Consider the following 21,231-nt stretch of genomic DNA (forward strand, 5'->3'; position numbering starts at 1 on the left):
AAACGTTCTTGAAAAAAAAATAAAAATTGGGTTTTAAAAGTACTTGAAATGCTTCATGTAAGGATCATTAGTTATTTGATATGCTTCTTGTCGGAAACACTTAAAGTGCTTTTCTAAGATTCACTTATATTTTAAAAATACTTCCAAACAAGCCATTAGTTGTTAAGAAGGAAATGAATTGTAGGGATCAAACCCTTATCAATGTGCATCAATATGATTGATTTCCGCTAATACGATAAACGCCATCTACAATCCATCTACTACAATTGACTAGTCTAATTTTTTTTTTCCACAAAATTATAATAAATTAGTACGTACATCAATCCATCATATGAACTGCTGCAACTGCATGCGGAATAGGAGGAAATTAAGGGCTGGTTTGGTATTGCTGTGCTTTGAAAAAAAGCTGCTGTGAGAATAAGCGGCTGTGCTGTGAGAATAAGCGGCTGTGAAATAAATCAGCAGAGTGTTTGGTAAACTTTTTTGTAAAAGTGCTTTTGAAAAAAAAAGCAGTCTGATAGTGGATCTTTTCATTAAAGGAGCACTGCAGTTCTATGTGCTTTGAAAAAAAAGCCAGTTTTCCAAAGCTACAAATTGCAGCTTCAGCTTTTTCCTTTGATTTCAGCTTATTCTCACAGCAGCTTCCAAAATAAGCCCTTTTTTTTAAGTTTACTAAACACCAAAAACACTTCCAGCTTTTTTTCATAGGAGTTTTTTTTTAAATCACCTCAACCCCAAACTGGGGCTAAATGCATTGAAAATGACTTGGTCTCTCGTCTCGGGTATGAAATGGAAGGAAGGATTCGAAAAAGTAATGAGATTTTCCAACTAACCAAACAACTAAAATTAATGAAATCAAATAGGCATGGGACAGGGACGGAGCAAGATCATATTTTAGTGGGAGCGATCTTAACCTCTAGTTATACGTGAAATTTTTTTGTTTTTTTAAGATAATAAAATATCTTCTATAATTTCATTGCTTTGTTTTGTTCTCAAATTTCAATAAGTCAACTTGTTGCCATTTTTCTCATAATGATCGCTTATTATTATACATAATTATTTGAAAAACCGATTAGTTCAAGGAGAATGAATAATATGGCAAATATTTTATCTACCCCTTTTGTAAGCATATCATAATTTTTAACTTTCCACAAAATTTCATTGCGCGTAGCTGATCTCAGTAGGCCTTAGCTGCCTATGTTCTGGCATGGGGACAAAAATATATCATTTCTACTCTTTTAAACAAGGACAAGGATTGTCTGCCCTCCTACTTCCGGTGTCTTCACATGCCCTCTTGTTTGTGTGGTCACGGTTAAATCACGTCAACATTTTATATTACTATTTATTTTTGTCTTATTATCTTTATAAAAAAACAATATAAAATATTAACATGACTTAACTGTGATCATACAAAATAGGAGGGCACAAAAAATAGGATGGCAGACAATCCTTCTCCTTTAAACAAAGCAGCATCAACTACAAAAAGAATTATTCAATTAAAGTTTCATTATTTTAATTTAATATAATCCTTCCACATTAATAGGTAAACTTAGAGAGCAAGCCAATAAATTTGATCTCCAATCCATTTTCTGGTTGAAGGTTCTCTTTGGCCTCGTTTATTATTGAGGATCGGGTTGGAATTGGATAATTTAATATTTTAATGGTATGTTGAAGGAAAAAAACCGAAACATTGTGGTCAACTTAGAGAAAAGACAAAGATTAAAATAAGTTATAAATTTCAATCTTCTTAAGACTGGGGGATTAAAAAGAAGTTTAGAGTAAGCTTCACAATTTTTTACACGATTCATTAATTTGACACGAAAATAATGGGTTTTAGGTTAACCTGTTAACAAGTCGAGTTGTTATCGGATAACCCGTTAACGTTTCGTGTCGTTATCGGGTCACATGCTAAGAATCTGATAACATTTCGTGTCGTTATCGAGTTACCTATTAAGAATCCGATAAGATATCGTTTGCCAGATTTAGACGTTAGACATTGCATTGCATTGCACGACCCATTAACTCGACACGAAACAATGTAACTTGTTAACGATTTGGATCGTTATTAGACCACCTGTTAAGGACTCGTTAACGGGTTTAACACGACACGACCCGTTAAGATAACGGGTAAGACAAGAATACCACAAACACGACCCATTTATTGGGCCTAGTTTAGAGAGCTATCCAATCCTACATACCAATTGGGTTTTCTCGGCCCGGATAAGTAGTTCGGACCAGTCTACTTTGTCTCATTATTTTGTGGCCCTTGGTTCCCACTTCTTTTTCCGTTTGAAGTGAAAGTGGGCAAAGACTATCCGGCCCAAGCCCAACAGACTAAAGTCCAGCTCGGCCCGTAGACTTGGGCTTATGTTGATCAAGAGAGGAAAACTAGTGACGGGATGTCTTTCTTTGCATGATTCTTCCCGCACTTATTATTTAGCAAGGGTATTACAGGTAGGGATGGGTTGAAAAAACTGAAAACTGAAAAAAATCGAACCGAACATCGAATCGAAATAAAAAAATCAAACCGAACCGAAACAAAATGTTTTGGTTTGGTTTTGGTTCAGTTTGGTTTCAAACCAAATCGAATCGAATTAAACATAACTACTTTTATTTATTTATTTATGTTGAATATCTATTTTTGACCAAACCGAATTGAATTAAACATAATTATTTTTATTTATTTATTTATGTTGAATATTTATTTTCTAAGCCCAATTTCGAATCAATCACTATATAATTCAAAGCGTAGTAAGGAGAAAACATGTGTTATCATTTTTGTATTGGATCATCAAGTGAAATGATTGAATAAGCAGGGGCAAATTTCTTTAAGGTCACCTTGAAAACTGAATAAGCAGTAAAAGTATACAAGAGCTTATCGAACATTTTTCCTTCATATTATAGTCACATCCATAAGTGTAATGAATTATGAACTTCTCCACTCAATCGATTTATTTTCACCTTCCCCTCACTGGGAAGTTTTGAAAATTAAAGTGAGGCTTTCCGTGAGATTCTTGAGTGTAGAACCCCATTTGACAGTGTTTTGGGCCTCACTACTATACTTTTCACTTTTTTTTTTTGGTTTTCAGCTTAAATATTCTACTAAATATATATTTGTTGCTCAACAAATCATAAAACTGCTTCCAAATTCCTTAAAAAGTTTAACTTAATACTTAGGAAGAATATTTTGCGAAAAAAAAAATTTCTATTTATGTCAAAAAACATATGTGTTAGGCTGGCTCAACGCAGCAAAACGAGCCAAACTTAGCTCACGAAGAACGAGATGAACCATGACACACAAAACAAGGCGGGCTCAGCTCACAAAAAAAGGGGCGTGGTGAGGCAATTCCTTCTGGTAGTGCATGTGGGTAAATCACAATATAATATTTATAAATGGTGCGGACATAGGTTACGCAGAACGAGGTGAACCATGTCTTGCAAAACAAGACGGGCTCAGCTCACAAAAAACGGGACGGACTTTTGGCATGCAAAACGAGGTGATAAAGTCACGTGTGTGTTAAAAGAATATTTTGCAAAATTAAAAAAAATCATTTCTATAAAAAAACAGGGGTGTTACATACAAATACGTATACACTACGAGCATTAAAAAAAAAAACAACCTCCATAACATCTGTGAGTGCTTAAGACATACGCCGTGCGTAAGATCTACGACGGTCTTTATATATAAATACTCTCCTTTTTCCTCTTTTCGACGAAAGTTTCAAGGCTCGGTTTCTTCTCACACATTCCGCTCAGTTTCTTCTCCTCTCTCCTCCTTCAGCTGACGGTATCTCTCTCTCTCTCTCTCTCTCTAGGGTTAGGGTTTTACAGTTGTACTTCTCTGATGAATGCTCGCTAATTTCTTTATTTACAATAATAATTAATATTTTTTTTAATTTTGAAATTTGGAAAAGCGATTTTCATTTTACAGCTTTGAGTGCGAGTTCAATGTCGAATTTCATGGCTGCTTCCAATCCGAATACGAATCCGAACAAGTCATTTGAGGTGAATTCGATTAACTTGCAGTTATTCTGCAGTTGTTCTTCGATTTTGCTTTTTGTTTTGATTTTTTTTTGGATTTTCTTCGTTAATTTAGTTTTATTTTTCTTTTAATTTGTAATATTTTAGGTCACCCCTCCACCGAACGACTCGATATCAAGCCTAAGCTTCAGTCCCAAGAGCAACATTCTGGTCGCCACCTCCTGGGATAACCAGGTATGTATGTATGTGGCCTTACATTCTGTTTGGTTGCTGAGAAAGTTTTTTTCTTTAGGATTGGATTGGATTTCTGTCATCAAACTGCACCATGCTTATGCTTATTGCTTATGTAGATACACTGTTGGGCACTGGATTGAATTTTACAATTTCTTTTCTTATCTTTGCAACCAAACAAACAGTTTATTGGTAGGATTAACTATTAAGTAATGACTGCTGGTATGCCGGTGTTTAGGTGCGATGCTGGGAGATACACCAGAGTGGACAAAATCTTGCTAGTGTGCCCAAGGCATCCATATCCCATGACCAACCGGTATCGTCTCTCTCTTTCTCTCCATATTACATGAAACTAGTTCGGTAGTCAACTTATTTTGTTTTGCGAGTTTGAATTCCAACATCTTGTGGAATTATGGATATGTACACAACAATGTGTCAACTATAGTTTTTAATTATAACTAGGGTATGAATTAGAAATACCTGTTGAGGTTATAAATGCTAGATGGCCTGCCTTTACTTGTGGAATTTGAACTTGTAACTTTTGTCTGCTTCCACTGGCAGAGTTAGGGGAGTTTACATCTGGCCATGGCCCTCTGATATGATTCTTAACTTCTACTCTGCATAGTGACTTAGGGTTATTCTGGTTGAATACAAAACAAACAAAAGTTTTGCTTTTTGTTTCCGGATGTATTACTCAGGAATTGAGATAAGAGTAGTTTTATGTGATACTAAATATAAAAAACAGGGAGATATATATTGGTCACAAATTTTTTTTAAGGTTACAATTGGACTCAAAATTTTGTTTAGGTAAAAACAGTGCAATCTCTTTGTAGAAGGTCAAATTATGGAATTGTAATTATGGGACATCTGAGACATGTCTCTGCAATGAAGATATCAAGGTCAATTGCTTTTACAATTGTTATATGTTGTTGATTTTAAGCAAGTAATTTTTGTACTGTTATTATACGATCTGATTCAAAAAGATAAAGTCCTTAGAGTAAGGATCACCACTATTTCAAAGATTTATCGATAAATACATATGTTTGTACATGCACAAGCATGTGCATTTAATTCGAGACCACATGAGATCAATGTATGTCAACTAAGGAAATTTTGTGATATAATGTGGAGTGATGTATGTCTATCTATATAGGTTTTGTGCTCAACCTGGAAGGATGATGGATCGACAGTGTTCTCCGGAGGGTGCGACAAACAAGTTAAGATGTGGCCTTTGGCTGGTAACCAACCAGTGACCGTTGCCATGCATGAAGCACCCATAAAAGAGATTGCATGGATCCCGGAGATGAACTACTTAGTCACAGGAAGCTGGGACAAGACTTTGAAGTAATTTAAACATACCCGTTGAATTTGTACACCAGAAATTTTAGTGGGGTTCTTGTTAAAATTAATTTCTTAAAGAAGTTTTTTTCTTCTTCTTTTAATGTATGACCTTTGCTACCAATATTCAGGTATTGGGATCTGAGGCAGCAAACTCCAATCCATACCCAACCTCTACCTGAGCGCTGCTACACTCTATCAGTGAGATACCCTCTAATGGTTGTTGGCACTGCAGACAGAAATCTGATTGTTTTTAACTTGCAAAACCCACAGGTATCTTTTTATATGTAAGGGTTATCAGATAGCATTTCTTTTATCAATTTGATGCAACAAGAATAAAGGTCGTACCCAGTGCACAAGGCTCCCGCTTTACGCAGGGTCTGGGAGAGGTGAATGTTGGCTAGCCTTACCCCCATTTATGGAGAGGCTGCTCCCAAGTCTCGAACCCGAGACCTACCGCTCATGGGCGAAGGCACTTGCCATCGCAACAAGAATACATTGACAAATTAAAGCAGCTTAGTTCTTCAGTAACTTTGTTTACTCCTAGACTCCTAGTTTCCAAAATTAACATTTGTCTAGGCTTTTAATTATTTTTTGCAGTACCCTGAGGATAAGCTTCTTGTTCTTTTTTAAGTTTTCAAGTCCAGTCAATGGATTTGGGATTTGTTATCTAAAACATTCTAATATTTGACTGGGTCACCTTCATTGACATGCTATTTTTTGCTACTGATTTCAATTATTTCCAATCACCAACAGACAGAATTCAAGAGAATTGTTTCACCCCTAAAGTATCAAACAAGGTGTGTTGCTGCATTTCCTGATCAGCAAGGATTCTTGGTAAGTATTTGATCTTCCCTTCAAAATTGTTCTTTACTTATTTTTTTGTCCTTCTAGTTTTCTGTTTAGTTTCTCTCTGAAAGTATAGTTATTCTCTTAGTTATCTAGGGGAGGCAGAAACCATGAAAAATATGAGCGCTGACAAGTTAATTTAAAAAATTTTGGCTTCGATTATAGTGCTATAATTTTTCAGTATGAGATGGGTGTTTTTGTGCTTCCACTAAAGCACAGGGTGTAATTTATTTGCTCAAATGCATTATAGCCTTTTTGAAAATTTGATGTTGATATCATTGGTCATAAGACTCATAACTGATATACCACTTTGCCATCAGTTCTACCGTTTGCCATTGTACTTTCTGTTTTGACTATCATGATTATTGAACATGACATAGGATCAGTCATACTCTCTTTTTATTCTTTTGATTCATAACCTATTTATCTTGTCTGAATAATTATTGAATTATATTAATTATGATTCTGACATTATGCTCCGACCAGGTTGGTTCTATTGAAGGGAGGGTTGGTGTACATCATCTGGATGATGGACTACAAAGTAAAAACTTTACCTTCAAGTGCCATAGAGAGGGCAATGAGATATACTCAGTCAACTCTCTGAACTTCCATCCAGTAAGATTCCTTTATCTTTTTCCTTTGTTTGTAATTATGTCTGGACAGTGTCTTGACGGTCCAACGTATTTATTTTAGGTTGTTTATATTCTTGTTTTAAAATTTAAGATAAGAAACAGGAAAGGACATTAAGAGGAGAGATGATGGGGTGAAGGAGGGAGAAATACATTAGAGTTTGAAACTCAAAAGTCAAAACACTTTGAAGGGAAATGTTTGTGTTTTTCGCTACATGCATTCTTCTTCACCTCTGTAATGTCTCATCTTGCTCTTTCCTTTTTCCTGTTTCTTTTCACTCTTTTCAATTCTGAAATATAAAAAGCAAAATGTTTCTAAATAATCCTTGAATTACTATTTTCTTTTGTTTTGAAGTTTTCTTTTATATCACGTACTGTATTAAATTGGTTGTTGGATTGTCATAGTGTATGAGAATCTGTAAAGTTATATTGCTATGTTTACTGGATTATTTTGTCTGAATGGCGGCTTTGGTCAAGTTAAATCTTACCTTCATGTTCGAATTTGTCTTCTTTTAGGAATGAGTTTACTTCAGAATCAATATTTGGAATGCCTATTTATTTGACAGTTTCCATCCAACTAGTTTATACAACGTTCACAGCATGTTCATTATGGTTATTGTTAGGTTGTTGGGTGAGATGTTGGATAAATTATGAGACTTCATTTTTGGTTTTCTATTATTTGTCAAACATTAGAGCTTATTTTGTGTTCCTCGATCAGGTCCATCACACATTTGCTACCGCTGGTTCTGACGGTTCTTTCAATTTTTGGGATAAGGATAGCAAACAGAGACTAAAGGTTTCTTCCACATCTATTTTCTACTGCTTTTGTTTTTGTATTATGCTTAAACTATGAGCATCTTGACTGTTGGGTTCTGATCAGTTCAAGTTACCGCTAATCTGGTGATATATTTGGTTGCTGATAATTTGTTTTGTATGCGTACAAGTGTCTAATAGAGGGTTTTCTGATTTTTTTCAGGCAATGGCAAGGTGCAGTCAACCTATTCCTTGCAGTGCTTTCAACAGTGATGGTTCCATATTTGCATACGCAGTAAGTCTCTTTCTTTGTGATTTTGCAACTAATACGAGGGTTTTGTGTCTGAGGTTTGTCGTTCAAACTTTCATGGGACTGACTCATGGTGTACAACTTGTTTAGGAAAAGGAAAATACTATCCTTACTTTTATGGTTTTCCTCTTTTAAATCTGGGGAAATGAATGGAGTCTGGAAGTTGTATACATCCATAGAAGTTGTGTTCTTCAACTGGTATAAAGTGGTAGAAGTATGTTGTATCCACTGCAACTTCAGGCAATACCGTTGTGTATGCATTTTTATTGTACTTCTTGCAATGATGACAACCTTTATGCAATTTCGATTATACCTCCAATGAACCTTTCGCTCTGTAGACTTGCTTGTCTTTCACTATTGTTTCTGTCGAGATTATACTGCTGGTTTATGGTTCTAATCTTTGAGAACCAATTTGACTCGAAAACTGGTTGCGCAAATTCCATATAGTTTACTCATAATTTTTAAATATTTTAATGAAGATCCTTTCCGACGTATGTTTCTAGGTTTGCTATGATTGGAGCAAGGGCGCTGAAAATCATAATCCTGCTACTGCAAAGAACTACATTTACCTCCATGTGCCCCAGGTATGTTTCTGACCGTACGTTTCCAGTAATTTTGTTGATGAAGGCCTGGAAATACCAAAACTGCATTGTTACCCTTTTCGTGGCTGCAGGAAGCTGAGGTTAAAGGCAAGCCAAGAATCAACGCTGGAAAACGGTGAAGCTGTCATGTCGGGTATGAGCTATTTTGTGCATACGACGTTTTTTAGTTCGCAAACGTGTGATCAAGGCGGCATTCTGTATGTCTAGTTTAGATGGGAAGATTGTTGTCTAGTTTAGATAGGAAGATTGTTGTTCTGGTGCTATTTTGAGTTGCCATCTCCGAAGAGGCGGCTAGTTTGTTCTTCGCTAGCTACTAGGTTGTCGACAGGATCTCGTTCTTGTTCCGTTGTGCTGAGAATTCAGAACATATAAGTTTCAATGAGCTTGAGGTTTCTTGTTATTCTGATGCGATCTTACATGTTCTACATCAGGCATTTACTCGACGTCGTTCCTAAAACTTAACTGCTTCAATTGCTAGTGGTTACGGTTAAATATTAAGAGTCATTTTTCTCTTAAAAGCATGGAAATAAAACTAAAATTAGTTTCTTTCTTAAATACAACGATATGTATTTAGGTAGAAGATAAATTGATATCAAACTCGTCATTAAAGCAAAATACTTTAATTGATTTTAGAAATACTTTAATTGTTCATACTATTTAGAGAAAACCAAACCCAGACTCAGACAACGGAGTACGGTTCATGTGATGGCCCCAAATTAATTAACGTCATCCACCGGTGATTGTCTTTTCCGGTCGGTTCGGTTTATTTTTGGAAGAAAATCAAACCAATTGAGTTGGATTGGCTTTGATTCGGTTTTATACATCAAGAGAATACCAAAATTGAAATAAAATAACAAGAGAATACCAAAATTTCAATCAAAAGAGACGTAAATGAACATTATGATTCATTGTTCAAATGAAAACCGACAACAACCTTCAATTATTGTCATCCCTAAATGTGTACCTTGCTTATATATATTACCAATCGGGATGTGTGATATGTCATGAGAAAATTTGGGTTAGAAATCAGGTTGGGTTTGGGTTGACATTGGATGGCAAAAACTCAACCCAAATCTAACCTAATAAATGAACAGGTTGAGTGGAGTAGGGTCTAAGCGAGTTTTTACTTCATATTAACTTGCTTGATTGGGTTTGAAATTGAGTTGGGTATAGGTTGATTCGAGTTGACTGAACTCAAGTTGCATCACTAGATGAACATCGCATAAACAATTTCTATTCTATCACAATATAATATCTATAAATGTACTGTTATCCATACATCTACTTTTACTTTTCATATATTTGCCTTAATTTTCGGCTGTCAGATCAAAGAAATTGAAAAAGATGAATGACAAAAAATTAACAAGGGTATGTGAGACGTAAAAATGAGTGAGTGAATAACACTATCTTATCTATAATTCTCGCGTCGATCTTTCTACTTGAGCAACATAAATTTATAGAGTAATACTACAGAGACTAAATTTGTAGACTAAATTTGCAAACAAAATGATATGTCAGTGTCACCAATAAAAATTGAACACGTTTATCAACGTTTAAGTAATAATTTAATCATCAATTTCCATATCATTTTATTTACAAAATTTTATCTATAAATTAGTTTTACTACCATTACTCATATTTATAATATATATTCCAATTTCCCAACCATTTTTGTACTCCCTGGTCGTGTTTACTCAAGGTGAAGAATAATGGTGTGCGTGCAGTCGACTGTCATCAAGTCAATAAGGGCATATGGTGGGGCCGGGAGACAAATCGTGGTTGAAGAACAATTTTCACCCAAAAAATAATATACAGTAATTGGAAATGAAGAAAAAATAAATATAAAGAAAAGAAGAAAGGAAATTTCCAACGTGTGAATTGTCACAGTGAAGAAAATTTTCAGTAACACGACTCAATATATTAAGTGCTATATTATGAGTAGTTAATTTTTTTTTTTAAATATTCAACCACTTATATTATAACACAAAATATTAAACTTGTTCTCGACACGCTGAATAATCTTTCATTCTAATAATTAGTGTATTTCTATTTTAATTTAACTCATCGTATCTCGAATTTTTTTTAATACATTGATATTTTTACACTAAGAGGATAAGGAGTTCGGCTAAACCTCACAATAGATAATCTAATTTGATATCAAATTGTCATCGATGAAATTCAAACCTAATACCTCTTACTTCCAACCGGATCTCGAATTTAAACCTATCACTTTCCCACGTGTAGAATATTGCTAGTTTTCAAGGACTAGAAATTTGAAGAAAAAATAAATACAAAGAAAAGAAGAAAAAGGAAATTCCAACGTGGTGGGCTGCGACTTTGACTGAGAGCCCTCCTCCCGCAGCTCCTCAACTCTTCCCCCAAACCTTTTACCATTTTTTTCCTTCTTCTCCAAAACTACTGAGGCTCTGAGATTTCACTCTCTCTCTCTCTAAGCTCTCTCTCTAAGAAGTGAGAAGCATGCTTTGCCATACGCAATCTGCAATTTAATCAACAGCCAAAGCAGAGGCAAAGGCCACCGAATTTTCTGGAATCCGGTCAACGCAGAGATGCTCCAGATTTTGATCGGTCAACGCCAGCTGCTTCCCCAATTGTTAGAATTGGAATTAGGGATTCGTGTATGAGCTGAGCTCAGCTCCAATGGACCCAACACTGATGACGTCCTCCGCCTCTGCTTCTGCATTTTGGCTGATTCTGCTGTTTGGCTTCTTTCACCTCCAGAAGCTTGCTGCCAACGTCGAAGGTACGTCTGTGTCTGTGAATTTGGGCGTGTTTGGTTGCGGGAATTGGAATGAACTAATGAATGAATGAATAATTGGTTGGACAGGTGACGCATTGAATGCTTTGAAGAGCAATCTAGCTGATCCAAACAATGTTCTGCAGAGTTGGGATCCGACTCTCGTCAATCCCTGTACCTGGTTTCACGTCACTTGTAATAGCGAAAATAGCGTTACTCGAGTGTAAGCGAACCCAACAAACACCTCCGTTTCGATTCAATTATGTTGAATTCAATTCAGTTCAATTCACTTGTAATAGCAAAAATAGCGTTGCACGAAATTTCTAACATTTTTGCTCCACCCAGTGATCTGGGCAATGCCAATCTCTCTGGTCAACTGGTGGCACAGCTTGGTGTGCTTTCCAAGTTGCAGTACTTGTAAGTGTGTTTTTCGCTCTGCTTTTTTTTCGTGTCTCTTATCCAACTGTTCCATCAGTATGTATTCGAATTGAAATTGGTATAGATACACTGATGAATGAATTCACCTACTGCATTTGACATATCGAAACCCTCTTTCTTGACAGGGAACTTTACAGTAATAACATAACCGGAACCATTCCCCCAGAGCTTGGGGGTTTGTCAAACTTGGTGAGCTTGGATCTTTACTTGAACAATTTACATGGTAACATTCCAGAGACGCTTGGCAGCCTTGCAAAACTACGTTTCCTGTATGAACCCCTATCCTTTGTCTTTCTTTTTTATTCGATATGCTAATCTACTGTTTTTAATTGCTCCGTTGGAGTGACTTTCTTCCTTAAAGTCCATGATAGGATTTCGGTTGAACCCAAAATATTACTTAGGTTGACTATGATCTCTGAATATTAACGTCAAGGCATATAGGCTATAGCTTGAGTTTTAACAATTTTGAAGAAGGAACACAACAATATAAACAAGTGATAGAACAATAAACGTCAACAAAATATAGGAAAACACGTAACTGGAACCTTGAAGGCAAATATTCCTTATGCCCGATGCATATAATTTATAGTATGATCCCTGATTTCAAGATTCACAAGAAGGGAGACTAGTTCACTTGGTGATCGGAATTTGGAACTCTAATGCAAAGAGGCATTAAGCTATAATCACCAGGTTAAAAATACTAAAGATCTAACAGGAGCTCCTATATTTGTAGCTTCCCGTTTCTGTTATACCACATATCTTTCTTTTATTTCTCCTCTTTTATAGATCCCCTATCCTAAAAGGGGGGAAAAATAGGAAAGGAAGAAAAATTTAAGTTTCCATAGCTTTTACCGTGACAATTGTGAAATCCCAGGTTGCATGGTATATAATAGCTCGAGCCTTGAAAAGGCCCTTTCATTTATCTTTTAAGTATTTTCGAGTGCCGTGCTTCTGAATACTCTATATAGTTAAGACTGCCTCGAAAAAGATTAATTGTGCTAGTAATCATGTTCATGAGGTTTTAGTATGAAGTGAGACTATGAAGTTTCTATTTATTATGATTAACACTATTCTAGTCTATGTACATATCAAATTACAACAACAACAAAGCCTTATTCTACTAAGTGGGGTTGTGGCTGTATGAAACCTAGAACGTCATTGGGCTTGGTTTGGCGCCAAGTCTTCTGTGGGCTCCAAGTACTCCATGTCTTTTCTTAAAGTGTCTTTCCAAGTCTTCCCAAGTCTTCATCTCTACTCCTTTTGCTTTGAGTCTCTATCTTGTAATCACATTTTTTTAACCGGAGCATCTGTAGGTGTTCGATTGACATGTCCAAACCACCTTAACCGATTTTCTCTTGATCTTTTCTTCAATTGTAAGCACTCCTATTTTACCTCGGATATGCTCATTCTTAATCCTATCCAACTCGTGTGCCCACACATCCAGCGAAGCATTCTCATCTCCGATACTTTCATTTTTGCACGTGTTGATGCTTGACCACCTAACATTCTGTGCCATAAAGCATTGTTGACCTTATTGCCGTCCTTTTAACATTCTCCTTGAGCTTTAGTGGCATACGACGGTCGCACACTATACTTGATGCACTCTTCCCCTTCATCCACTCAACTTGTAGTCTATGGTTGAGATCTCCATCCAATTCTCTGATCTTTTGCAAGATAAATCTAAGATAATGAAAGCGTTCACTCTTTGATACTTCCTGATCTCCAACCCTTACTCGTATCCCATTTGGACCCCCTTTCCCACTACAATTGCACACCATGTACTTTGTCGAAGACCTTTAGATTCTAACACTTTCCACCAAAGGTTAAGCTTAGCATTTACTCTCTCATGAGTTTCATCTATAACACTATATCATCTATGAAAAGCATACATCAAGGAATATCATCTTGAATATGTCCCGTGAGCTCATCCATTACCAATGCAAAATGGTAAGGACTTAAAGTTGAGCCTTACTGTAACCCTATGGATATGGGAAAGCTTTCAGTTTGTCCTTCATGAGTTCTTACTGCAATCCTTGCACCATCATACATATCCTTTATTGCTTGGATATATGCTACTCACTCATTTCTTCTCTGGAATCCTCCAAAGAATTTCTCTTGGGACTCTATCATACAGTTTTTCCGAATCTATAAAGACCATGTGCAAATCCTTTTGTATATCTCTATATTGTCCCATCGATCTTCGTAAGAGATAGATTGCCTCCATAGTCGAGCACCCTGGCATGAACCCGAATTGTCTGAGACCCGTGTCTCTTGCTTCAGTCTATGCTCAATTACTCTCCCATAAGCTTCATTGTATGACCCATTAACTTAATACTCGTATAACTCATGCAATTTTATATGTCGCCCTTATTCTTGCTGATGGGCACCAAAGTGCTTTTTCGCCACTCATTTCGCATCTTCCTCGTTTTCAAAATCTTATCGAAAAGGTTTGTGTATATATATATCTGATTGCACTCATATATAGTGCAAATGGAAGTATAACATTAAGATTTAATAGGAGAGTATTATTGTTTTCTTTTTAATTTTCGAGCCACCCTTGTAACATCTTCTTAGGGTTACCCTAAGTAAACTATTTTGCTCTCTTTTTTGCTTCCCTGAAACTTCATGTGGAATTTTAGGGAGATTTATTTAGATGAATACTGAGTCTACGTTACAAAGAGCAGATCTTGAATTTCCAGAAATTTTGAGAATTATTCGTTTGTATTTCTAGCAGTAACAGTTATGAGATCCATATTATGTAAGGTGCTGAGCTAGAATGTGTGTGTTCAGGAAAGGTTTTGACTTTTTCGAGGAGTGAGTCCTAAACAGTGAAGGGCCTCAACACGCGGATGTTAATATCGACAACAATGAAATTTATAGTAAGAGGAAAATCCGTCGACTCTTATTTGCAGAAATATATTTTAGGGGAAATAGAAAGGAATTCTGTAACCAGAGTGGGTGAACTCTCATATCTTGTAGGATGTCTAGAAAGTTTCCTAGCTCATTGTTCGCTTGTCTATTCTGTCCATATGTACTTTATGCACACTTAGAACTCACATACTCTTCTGTTGTTTATATGGCGACTAGAACAGTGGTAAAAGAAAATGAATTATCACAAAACTACGTTCACATTTTATTAATTGCGTCCCTTATTGTTTGAATAATTATGTATTGAAAATATAATCTGTTATTGCGATTATTTGTGATTTAACACTTTCTGTTCCATGAAACAGGCGTCTCAACAACAACACCTTGGCGGGGAATATTCCCATGACTTTGACTAAAATCGAATCATTGCAAGTCCTGTGAGTTTCATATACTTTCATCTCAATAAGAAGGGTGTAGAGAGAAAAGTTACTAATTTATCTGCCATCAAAGATAACATGTAGTTTTCTCTTTTCCCATGGAATGCAGGGATCTTTCAAATAACAATCTGACAGGGGATATTCCTGTCAATGGATCTTTTTCACTTTTTACTCCCATCAGGTTTGTTGAAGCAACTTTATTCTCTTTCTTTACCTTTTCCCTGCAGTGGCCGTCCCAGCTGATGATCTAAATGAGGTACTGACTGCTATTCTTCATTTTGCAGTTTTAACAATAATCCTCTTCTGAAACCACTTCCAGCCTCTCCACCTCCTCCCCTTTCTCCCCCACCAAGTTCTCCAGGTTTTTACAACTTATAGTGTTCTGTTCTTGTTATATTAACTCAAATTTATTTTGAGAGCTGGCTCTATTTTGTTTCACATACACTTGTGATATTGATAGTTAATTTTTTGGGTGTTTTTCTGTTAATTTTTTTAATAATATAACATTATTGTTGGAATCACTGCTGTAAAGATTCTAAGAAGATGCTAGTTAGGAAAGGAAGCGGTTGAGGATCTGAGAGGATACTCCTAATTTTGTATTGTACTATTTCATAGAGAGAGAGAGAGAGGGAGGGAGAGAGAGAGAGAGCATCTGACTCTAAGGATTTTTCATTTAAATCTGGTTCATGTTACGCAAATAACCCTTCCATTTTACCTCTGGTGAATCATATTAGGCACCACTGCTACTGGGGCTATTGCTGGAGGGGTTGCTGCTGGTGCCGCTTTGCTGTTTGCTGCACCTGCAATTGCACTTGCTTATTGGCGACGAAGAAAACCACAGGATCATTTCTTTGATGTACCTGGTTAGTGAACTATTAAGAGTAATATAGCTTGATCGTGTTGTAGTATGGGATGTAGGTTTCACTCATCTACTGTATTTGCAGCTGAGGAGGATCCAGAAGTTCATTTAGGACAGCTCAAAAGGTTTTCTTTGCGTGAGCTACAAGTTGCAACGGATACCTTTAGCAACAAAAATATTCTTGGTAGAGGTGGATTTGGTAAGGTTTATAAAGGACGTTTAACTGATGGAACTCTGGTTGCTGTAAAAAGACTTAAAGAGGAGAGAACCCAAGGCGGGGAGCTACAGTTCCAAACAGAAGTTGAAATGATTAGCATGGCTGTCCACCGCAATCTGCTTCGTCTACGTGGTTTTTGCATGACACCAACAGAAAGGCTGCTCGTATATCCTTATATGGCTAATGGAAGTGTGGCATCATGTTTAAGAGGTACTCTTCTAAATTATTTGCTGCGTTGATGAAATATTTGTTTCACGACATTAAAAATTATTTGGATTACATTAATAAAATTTTATACACCTGACCAACTTGGTTTGGAGTATCAACACAGATATTTTTTTAATGATCTTTTTTTCTTCAATTTTAAGTTACCTCGTTTATGTTGATTTTATTTCTGTTTAATTTGAAAGGGATAACAAGATGACCTTTTTTTGGGTAGGATGGGTGGTATAATATGTGTAAAATGAAACCACCTGTTGCTGGTAATTTAAAATTCTAATTCATAATTATGTCGATAAATTATTCTAGATCGTCCAGAAGAACAAGCTGCACTTGATTGGCCAAAAAGACAATGCATTGCATTGGGTTCTGCAAGAGGCCTTGCTTATTTACATGATCACTGTGATCCAAAAATTATTCACCGTGATGTGAAAGCTGCAAACATATTGTTGGATGAGGAATTTGAAGCAGTTGTTGGAGACTTTGGATTGGCTAAACTCATGGACTACAAGGATACACATGTTACAACAGCTGTACGTGGCACAATTGGTCATATAGCACCAGAGTACCTTTCAACTGGAAAGTCTTCCGAGAAAACTGATGTTTTTGGATACGGAGTCATGCTTCTTGAACTCATCACTGGGCAGAGGGCTTTTGATCTTGCTCGGCTTGCGAATGATGATGATGTCATGTTACTTGATTGGGTATGTATTTATGTCTTTCTGTCTGTTTATGTAGCTAATTTGTTGTTAATTTGTTGTTATATGCAAGGTTATTTCCCAACAATATTTGCATTAGGTCCACTTCTGATTAAATTTTATCATTCTATATTCCATAATATCTTTCATATTTTATCAAAAAGACATAATGTTGTTGAAATTCAGCAATATTCTTGCTTCACTTTATTTTGTGTCCCTAAGTCCAAATCTTGGAAATTATCAAAGTTTCAAACCTCAAAGTTATAAAGAAATGTTATATAATATACTGTTAATTAGGTGTATCTCCCGTTACCAGTGTTGCTATTTATTTTAGCCGAAAATAATGGGTCTCCACACTTATTGATTTTATTTCAGATCGCTAATCTCTTATGACATTCTTAATCATTCTGCATGGAACATTTCTGTAATCATTTTAGTTTGTTCTTTGTAAGGATACTTTAAAAACCTGTTACTCTTTATGCGGCTGGCAAGTTCCTTTTTTATTACTGTAAAAATCACTTGTCTTTTTTGGTCGAAATGTAGAAAACAGTTAGAATCATGGATCGAAGAAACAAAATTATAATTAGCGTTAGAAAATAAGTTTGGTTTAATTACCTTTTATTAGTTAGAGTAATGATTAAGCTGCGAAGATTTATTTATCTTTATTTATAGCAGCCTAAGGTTTAAATTGTTAAGAGATTAATTTATTACATTATCTTAGTAATTATTGTTACTATTGTTGTTGCTTCTTTTGCCGATATATTGGCCTTACTGTGATTTCTTGAAGAATTTGGCATGTGTTTTGTGTCGATCTATCTTGGCCTCCTCGCTTCTTTCTTTTCTCTCTATTTTCATTTGTCTTATCTTTGCATCATATCAATATTTGAATGATGATACATTATTGTAAGCAGTTTGATTTTCTGGAGAGAACTGCGGCCCTTCAAATTTTGAACATTACAACACATTTTTACTCTCCTAGGTGCCCTCACCTTTTGTTTCAAATCGTAGAACTAGCTGACATTTTCCTTTTTGTTTTAACGAAAAACATTAGGTCAAAGGACTACTGAAAGATCGGAGGTTGGAAACACTTGTTGATGCTGATCTAAATGGAAATTATGTTGAGGATCAAGTGGAGCAGCTGATCCAAGTAGCTCTACTGTGCACACAAGGCACCCCAGGGGATCGGCCCAAGATGTCAGAGGTTGTCCGAATGCTTGAAGGCGATGGTTTGGCCGAAAGATGGGAGGAGTGGCAGAAAGAGGAGGTGTTCCGCCAAGATTACAACCCTATTCATCATCCAAATACTAATTGGATCATAGACTCAACTTCTCATATTCCTCCGGATGAGTTGTCCGGTCCCAGATGATATGGTCCTTGGTTCCGTCCCCGGATGCACGTAAGAAGCCTTCCGAGGACGTGAGAAGGTCCATTTTGTATTTCAATGATACCACATTTGTGTACATGTTTCGTCTTTGTTTTCGATTTTATTTTTGTCTCATGTAATTTTTAGATCACAAAACGGAGCTGGTGCTGTTGTAATTTTTATAGGGTCAACTGGCATTACGAAGTTGTATGGTGCTACCAGGAATTAGCAAGGGCCATAAAAGCACACCCCCATTCCTTATAATTTAAGTACCTATCCATCCAGAAATTAGTCAATATTGTCAAGTAAATAACATCACGAAATAATTGTCTATTTATTCTATATACTTAATGTTTCAAGGGGAAGGTTACTTTTAAAATTATCTCTGTATGATTACGGCTTCGTTTGGTATTGATTTTTTTCCGTCAGAAACTGCTTTATTTTAAAGTTAAAGTTAAGCTTTAAATAAGTGTTTGGTAAAAACAAAATATCTTGCTTATTTTAAAAACAATGGTCTTCAGACAACAATTTTTAAAAACAACTTGTAAGTTGTTTTTAAAAGCTACTTATATATATATATATATATATATATATATATATATATATATATATATATATATATAAAAACCTTTTATGAACACCCCCAGTCATTACCACCGCCATTGTTGCCACCATCACTACCACAATCATCACCAACCCCACCACCATATCCACCGCCATCGTTGTTGCCAGCGCGACCGCCACTACCATAACCGACACCACTGCCATTGCAATCATAACCGTCACCACTGCCTCTACCATTGCCCATACCACTATTGTGATATTTTCACCCGAACCAACACACCCCAATACTGTCACCACCATCATACTGTCACCATTGCCGCTACCATCACCGCCCCTACCCTCGCTATCGCTATCGCTTTCGCCGCCCACCACCCCTTTACCATATCCATTTTTGTGATCACGGCTCACATTCACATTACCAGGCAATTCATGCACGATATCACAATCGAGATTCAACAACTGTACTTGTGATACACTTAACCCTAAAATTATAGAGCACAAAGCAAATAAAAAGTCTAGAAGTTGATATGATGCACGCTGATTCTCTGAGTAGTTAGAGCAAGCAGTAGGAAAATTTTGGGTGCCAAGTCAATAAGCATGTCTTATCCAACACCGCGGGTCCCTTACACAATCTTTTTTATTTTTAATTATTTTTTTCAAATAGAAAAAAATTAGACGAGATTAACTATTCAGCAATAGTCATGTGGAGACACCTACCTTCAGGGTGAGGATCACTTTACAAATTTATTGATAAAGATGAAAGTAAATGAAAAAGATACAAGCGAAGAAACTATGCCAAAATCTCTATGTAAAGATAGAACGATCAACGAAAATGATAATAATGACAAATCCCCGACGTATACTTATTTTGGGAAGGAAGACACTAACGATAGCACGCTAGCTACTACTTGCATTGGTCCCCCTATCGTACTCTGCAGACAACAGCCTGTACCCGCTACTTAAATAGATTCTAATTCTCTCTCTTTAAACCTCTATTCATCATTCATGTTTGATATTTCACGCCTAAGCGTTCTCTCTTATGCCTTTACTTTGAAGCTACATATAATTGCAAATTATTGTCTTCTTTAAAATTTTTACACTTCATGTTTGCATATCTTACGTATGTATTCATGGGAATTCGTATTGAATTATGTTTGTTTGTATCATATTTCATCAACCATAAAACTAGCATCGGTCAACTTTATACTTTCAGAGTCTCACTTGAAGAATTTGTGATGAGGCACCCATGCCGAAGCACAAGAGCTTCTCTCCAACAAGGAGACCAATCATAACGCGACACGTGTCAACTCTAGAATAAACTAGGTGACCGAAGCAACCTCACACCTTGACACTTTGCATTGTTCCAAAGTCAACTTGATTTTTTACATCAACAAATTATATATGTACATATGCGAGATTCCGTGCATGTTGATTTTATAGGAGTTCTGTTTATAGTAGTTGCGAGAGACGTTGACTGTAAAAGAGTATTTGCCAGTTCTTGTTCTATGAACGAGGGTATAACTAGTTCACAATGGAATCATAAGCCAACATCGTTAGAAATCTCAAAGAACTCTAATTTCTTAAATTAGTGAGTAGTTGTTTTCATACTCTAATTGGTATAATTTTTGACAGTTAAGTGCATCAAGTTTAGTGCAGTGACGCAAAGAATCGGAAGTGTCAAAACTGTTACTCAAAACTCGTTACTTCACTTCCATTTAGTGCATATGTTTTAGTTCGAAGTACTTTTTGGGGTTGACACACTCGAATGCAGCAAAGCTACAACAACAATCAAGTCTTAACTCACTAAGTGGGGTTGGTGTATAGATTTTAGATCGTCACTATGCTTAATTTTGTATCAAATTTTCCATTAGTTTCAAGTACTCCATATATTTTCTTAAAATCTCTTTCCAAGTCTTTCTAGGTCTTCGTCCACTCCTTTTGTCCTGGCCCCGTCTCACAGAGTCGCATTTTTTAATCGAAACATTTGTACGTCTTTAATTTACGTGTCTAAATCATCTTAACCAATTTTCTATCATTTAATCTTCAAAATATACTCATCTAGCTGGCATTGATAAGAATTGGAAAAAAAAAAAAACTGGATATATAGTCCAAGATATGGA

At 36.0% G+C, this 21,231-nt stretch overlaps 2 protein-coding genes across 3 annotated transcripts; both read left to right on the top strand.

The window, feature by feature from the left end:
* Positions 1-3,610: 3,610 nt before the first annotated feature.
* LOC103453678 (protein RAE1) lies at positions 3,611-9,093 on the top strand. Of its 2 annotated transcripts, none has more exons than XM_008393250.4 (12): positions 3,611-3,787; positions 3,932-4,005; positions 4,129-4,215; positions 4,451-4,528; positions 5,366-5,556; positions 5,682-5,823; positions 6,307-6,387; positions 6,886-7,014; positions 7,747-7,824; positions 8,005-8,076; positions 8,595-8,675; positions 8,765-9,093. In XM_008393250.4, the coding sequence occupies exons 2-12, from the start codon at positions 3,949-3,951 to the stop codon at positions 8,810-8,812; spliced, it is 1,044 nt and encodes a 347-aa protein (XP_008391472.1). In that variant the 5' UTR covers positions 3,611-3,787; positions 3,932-3,948; the 3' UTR covers positions 8,813-9,093. The 2 variants fall into 2 exon arrangements, with proteins under 2 accessions (XP_008391472.1, XP_008391466.1); XM_008393244.4 differs by having other exon boundaries at positions 3,612-3,787; positions 3,915-4,005.
* Positions 9,094-10,998: 1,905 nt separating this feature from the next.
* LOC103453670 (BRASSINOSTEROID INSENSITIVE 1-associated receptor kinase 1) lies at positions 10,999-18,926 on the top strand. Its single transcript, XM_008393235.4, has 11 exons — positions 10,999-11,454; positions 11,539-11,671; positions 11,794-11,865; positions 12,012-12,155; positions 15,120-15,191; positions 15,301-15,372; positions 15,476-15,552; positions 15,926-16,054; positions 16,136-16,477; positions 16,796-17,190; positions 18,236-18,926. Exons 1-11 carry the CDS (start codon positions 11,352-11,354, stop codon positions 18,548-18,550), a joined length of 1,854 nt encoding a protein of 617 aa, XP_008391457.3. The 5' UTR covers positions 10,999-11,351; the 3' UTR covers positions 18,551-18,926.
* Positions 18,927-21,231: the final 2,305 nt, after the last annotated feature.

Source organism: Malus domestica, chromosome 08 (assembly GCF_042453785.1).
Source record: "Malus domestica chromosome 08, GDT2T_hap1".
Taxonomy (NCBI): domain Eukaryota; kingdom Viridiplantae; phylum Streptophyta; class Magnoliopsida; order Rosales; family Rosaceae; genus Malus; species Malus domestica.

What these genes read in the sequence shown, in the direction of transcription:
- LOC103453678 (XM_008393250.4), top strand. Translation starts at nt 3,949, where the DNA reads ATGTCGAATTTCATGGCTGCTTCCAATCCGAATACGAATCCGAACAAG. An exon ending in AGCTGGGACAAGACTTTGAA is followed by an intron (nt 5,557 to 5,681) that starts GTAATTTAAACA and finishes ACCAATATTCAG; the next exon opens with GTATTGGGATCTGAGGCAGC. An exon ending in CTGATCAGCAAGGATTCTTG is followed by an intron (nt 6,388 to 6,885) that starts GTAAGTATTTGA and finishes TGCTCCGACCAG; the next exon opens with GTTGGTTCTATTGAAGGGAG.
- LOC103453670 (XM_008393235.4), top strand. Translation starts at nt 11,352, where the DNA reads ATGGACCCAACACTGATGACGTCCTCCGCCTCTGCTTCTGCATTTTGG. An exon ending in CTTTCCAAGTTGCAGTACTT is followed by an intron (nt 11,866 to 12,011) that starts GTAAGTGTGTTT and finishes CTTTCTTGACAG; the next exon opens with GGAACTTTACAGTAATAACA. An exon ending in TCATTTCTTTGATGTACCTG is followed by an intron (nt 16,055 to 16,135) that starts GTTAGTGAACTA and finishes CTGTATTTGCAG; the next exon opens with CTGAGGAGGATCCAGAAGTT.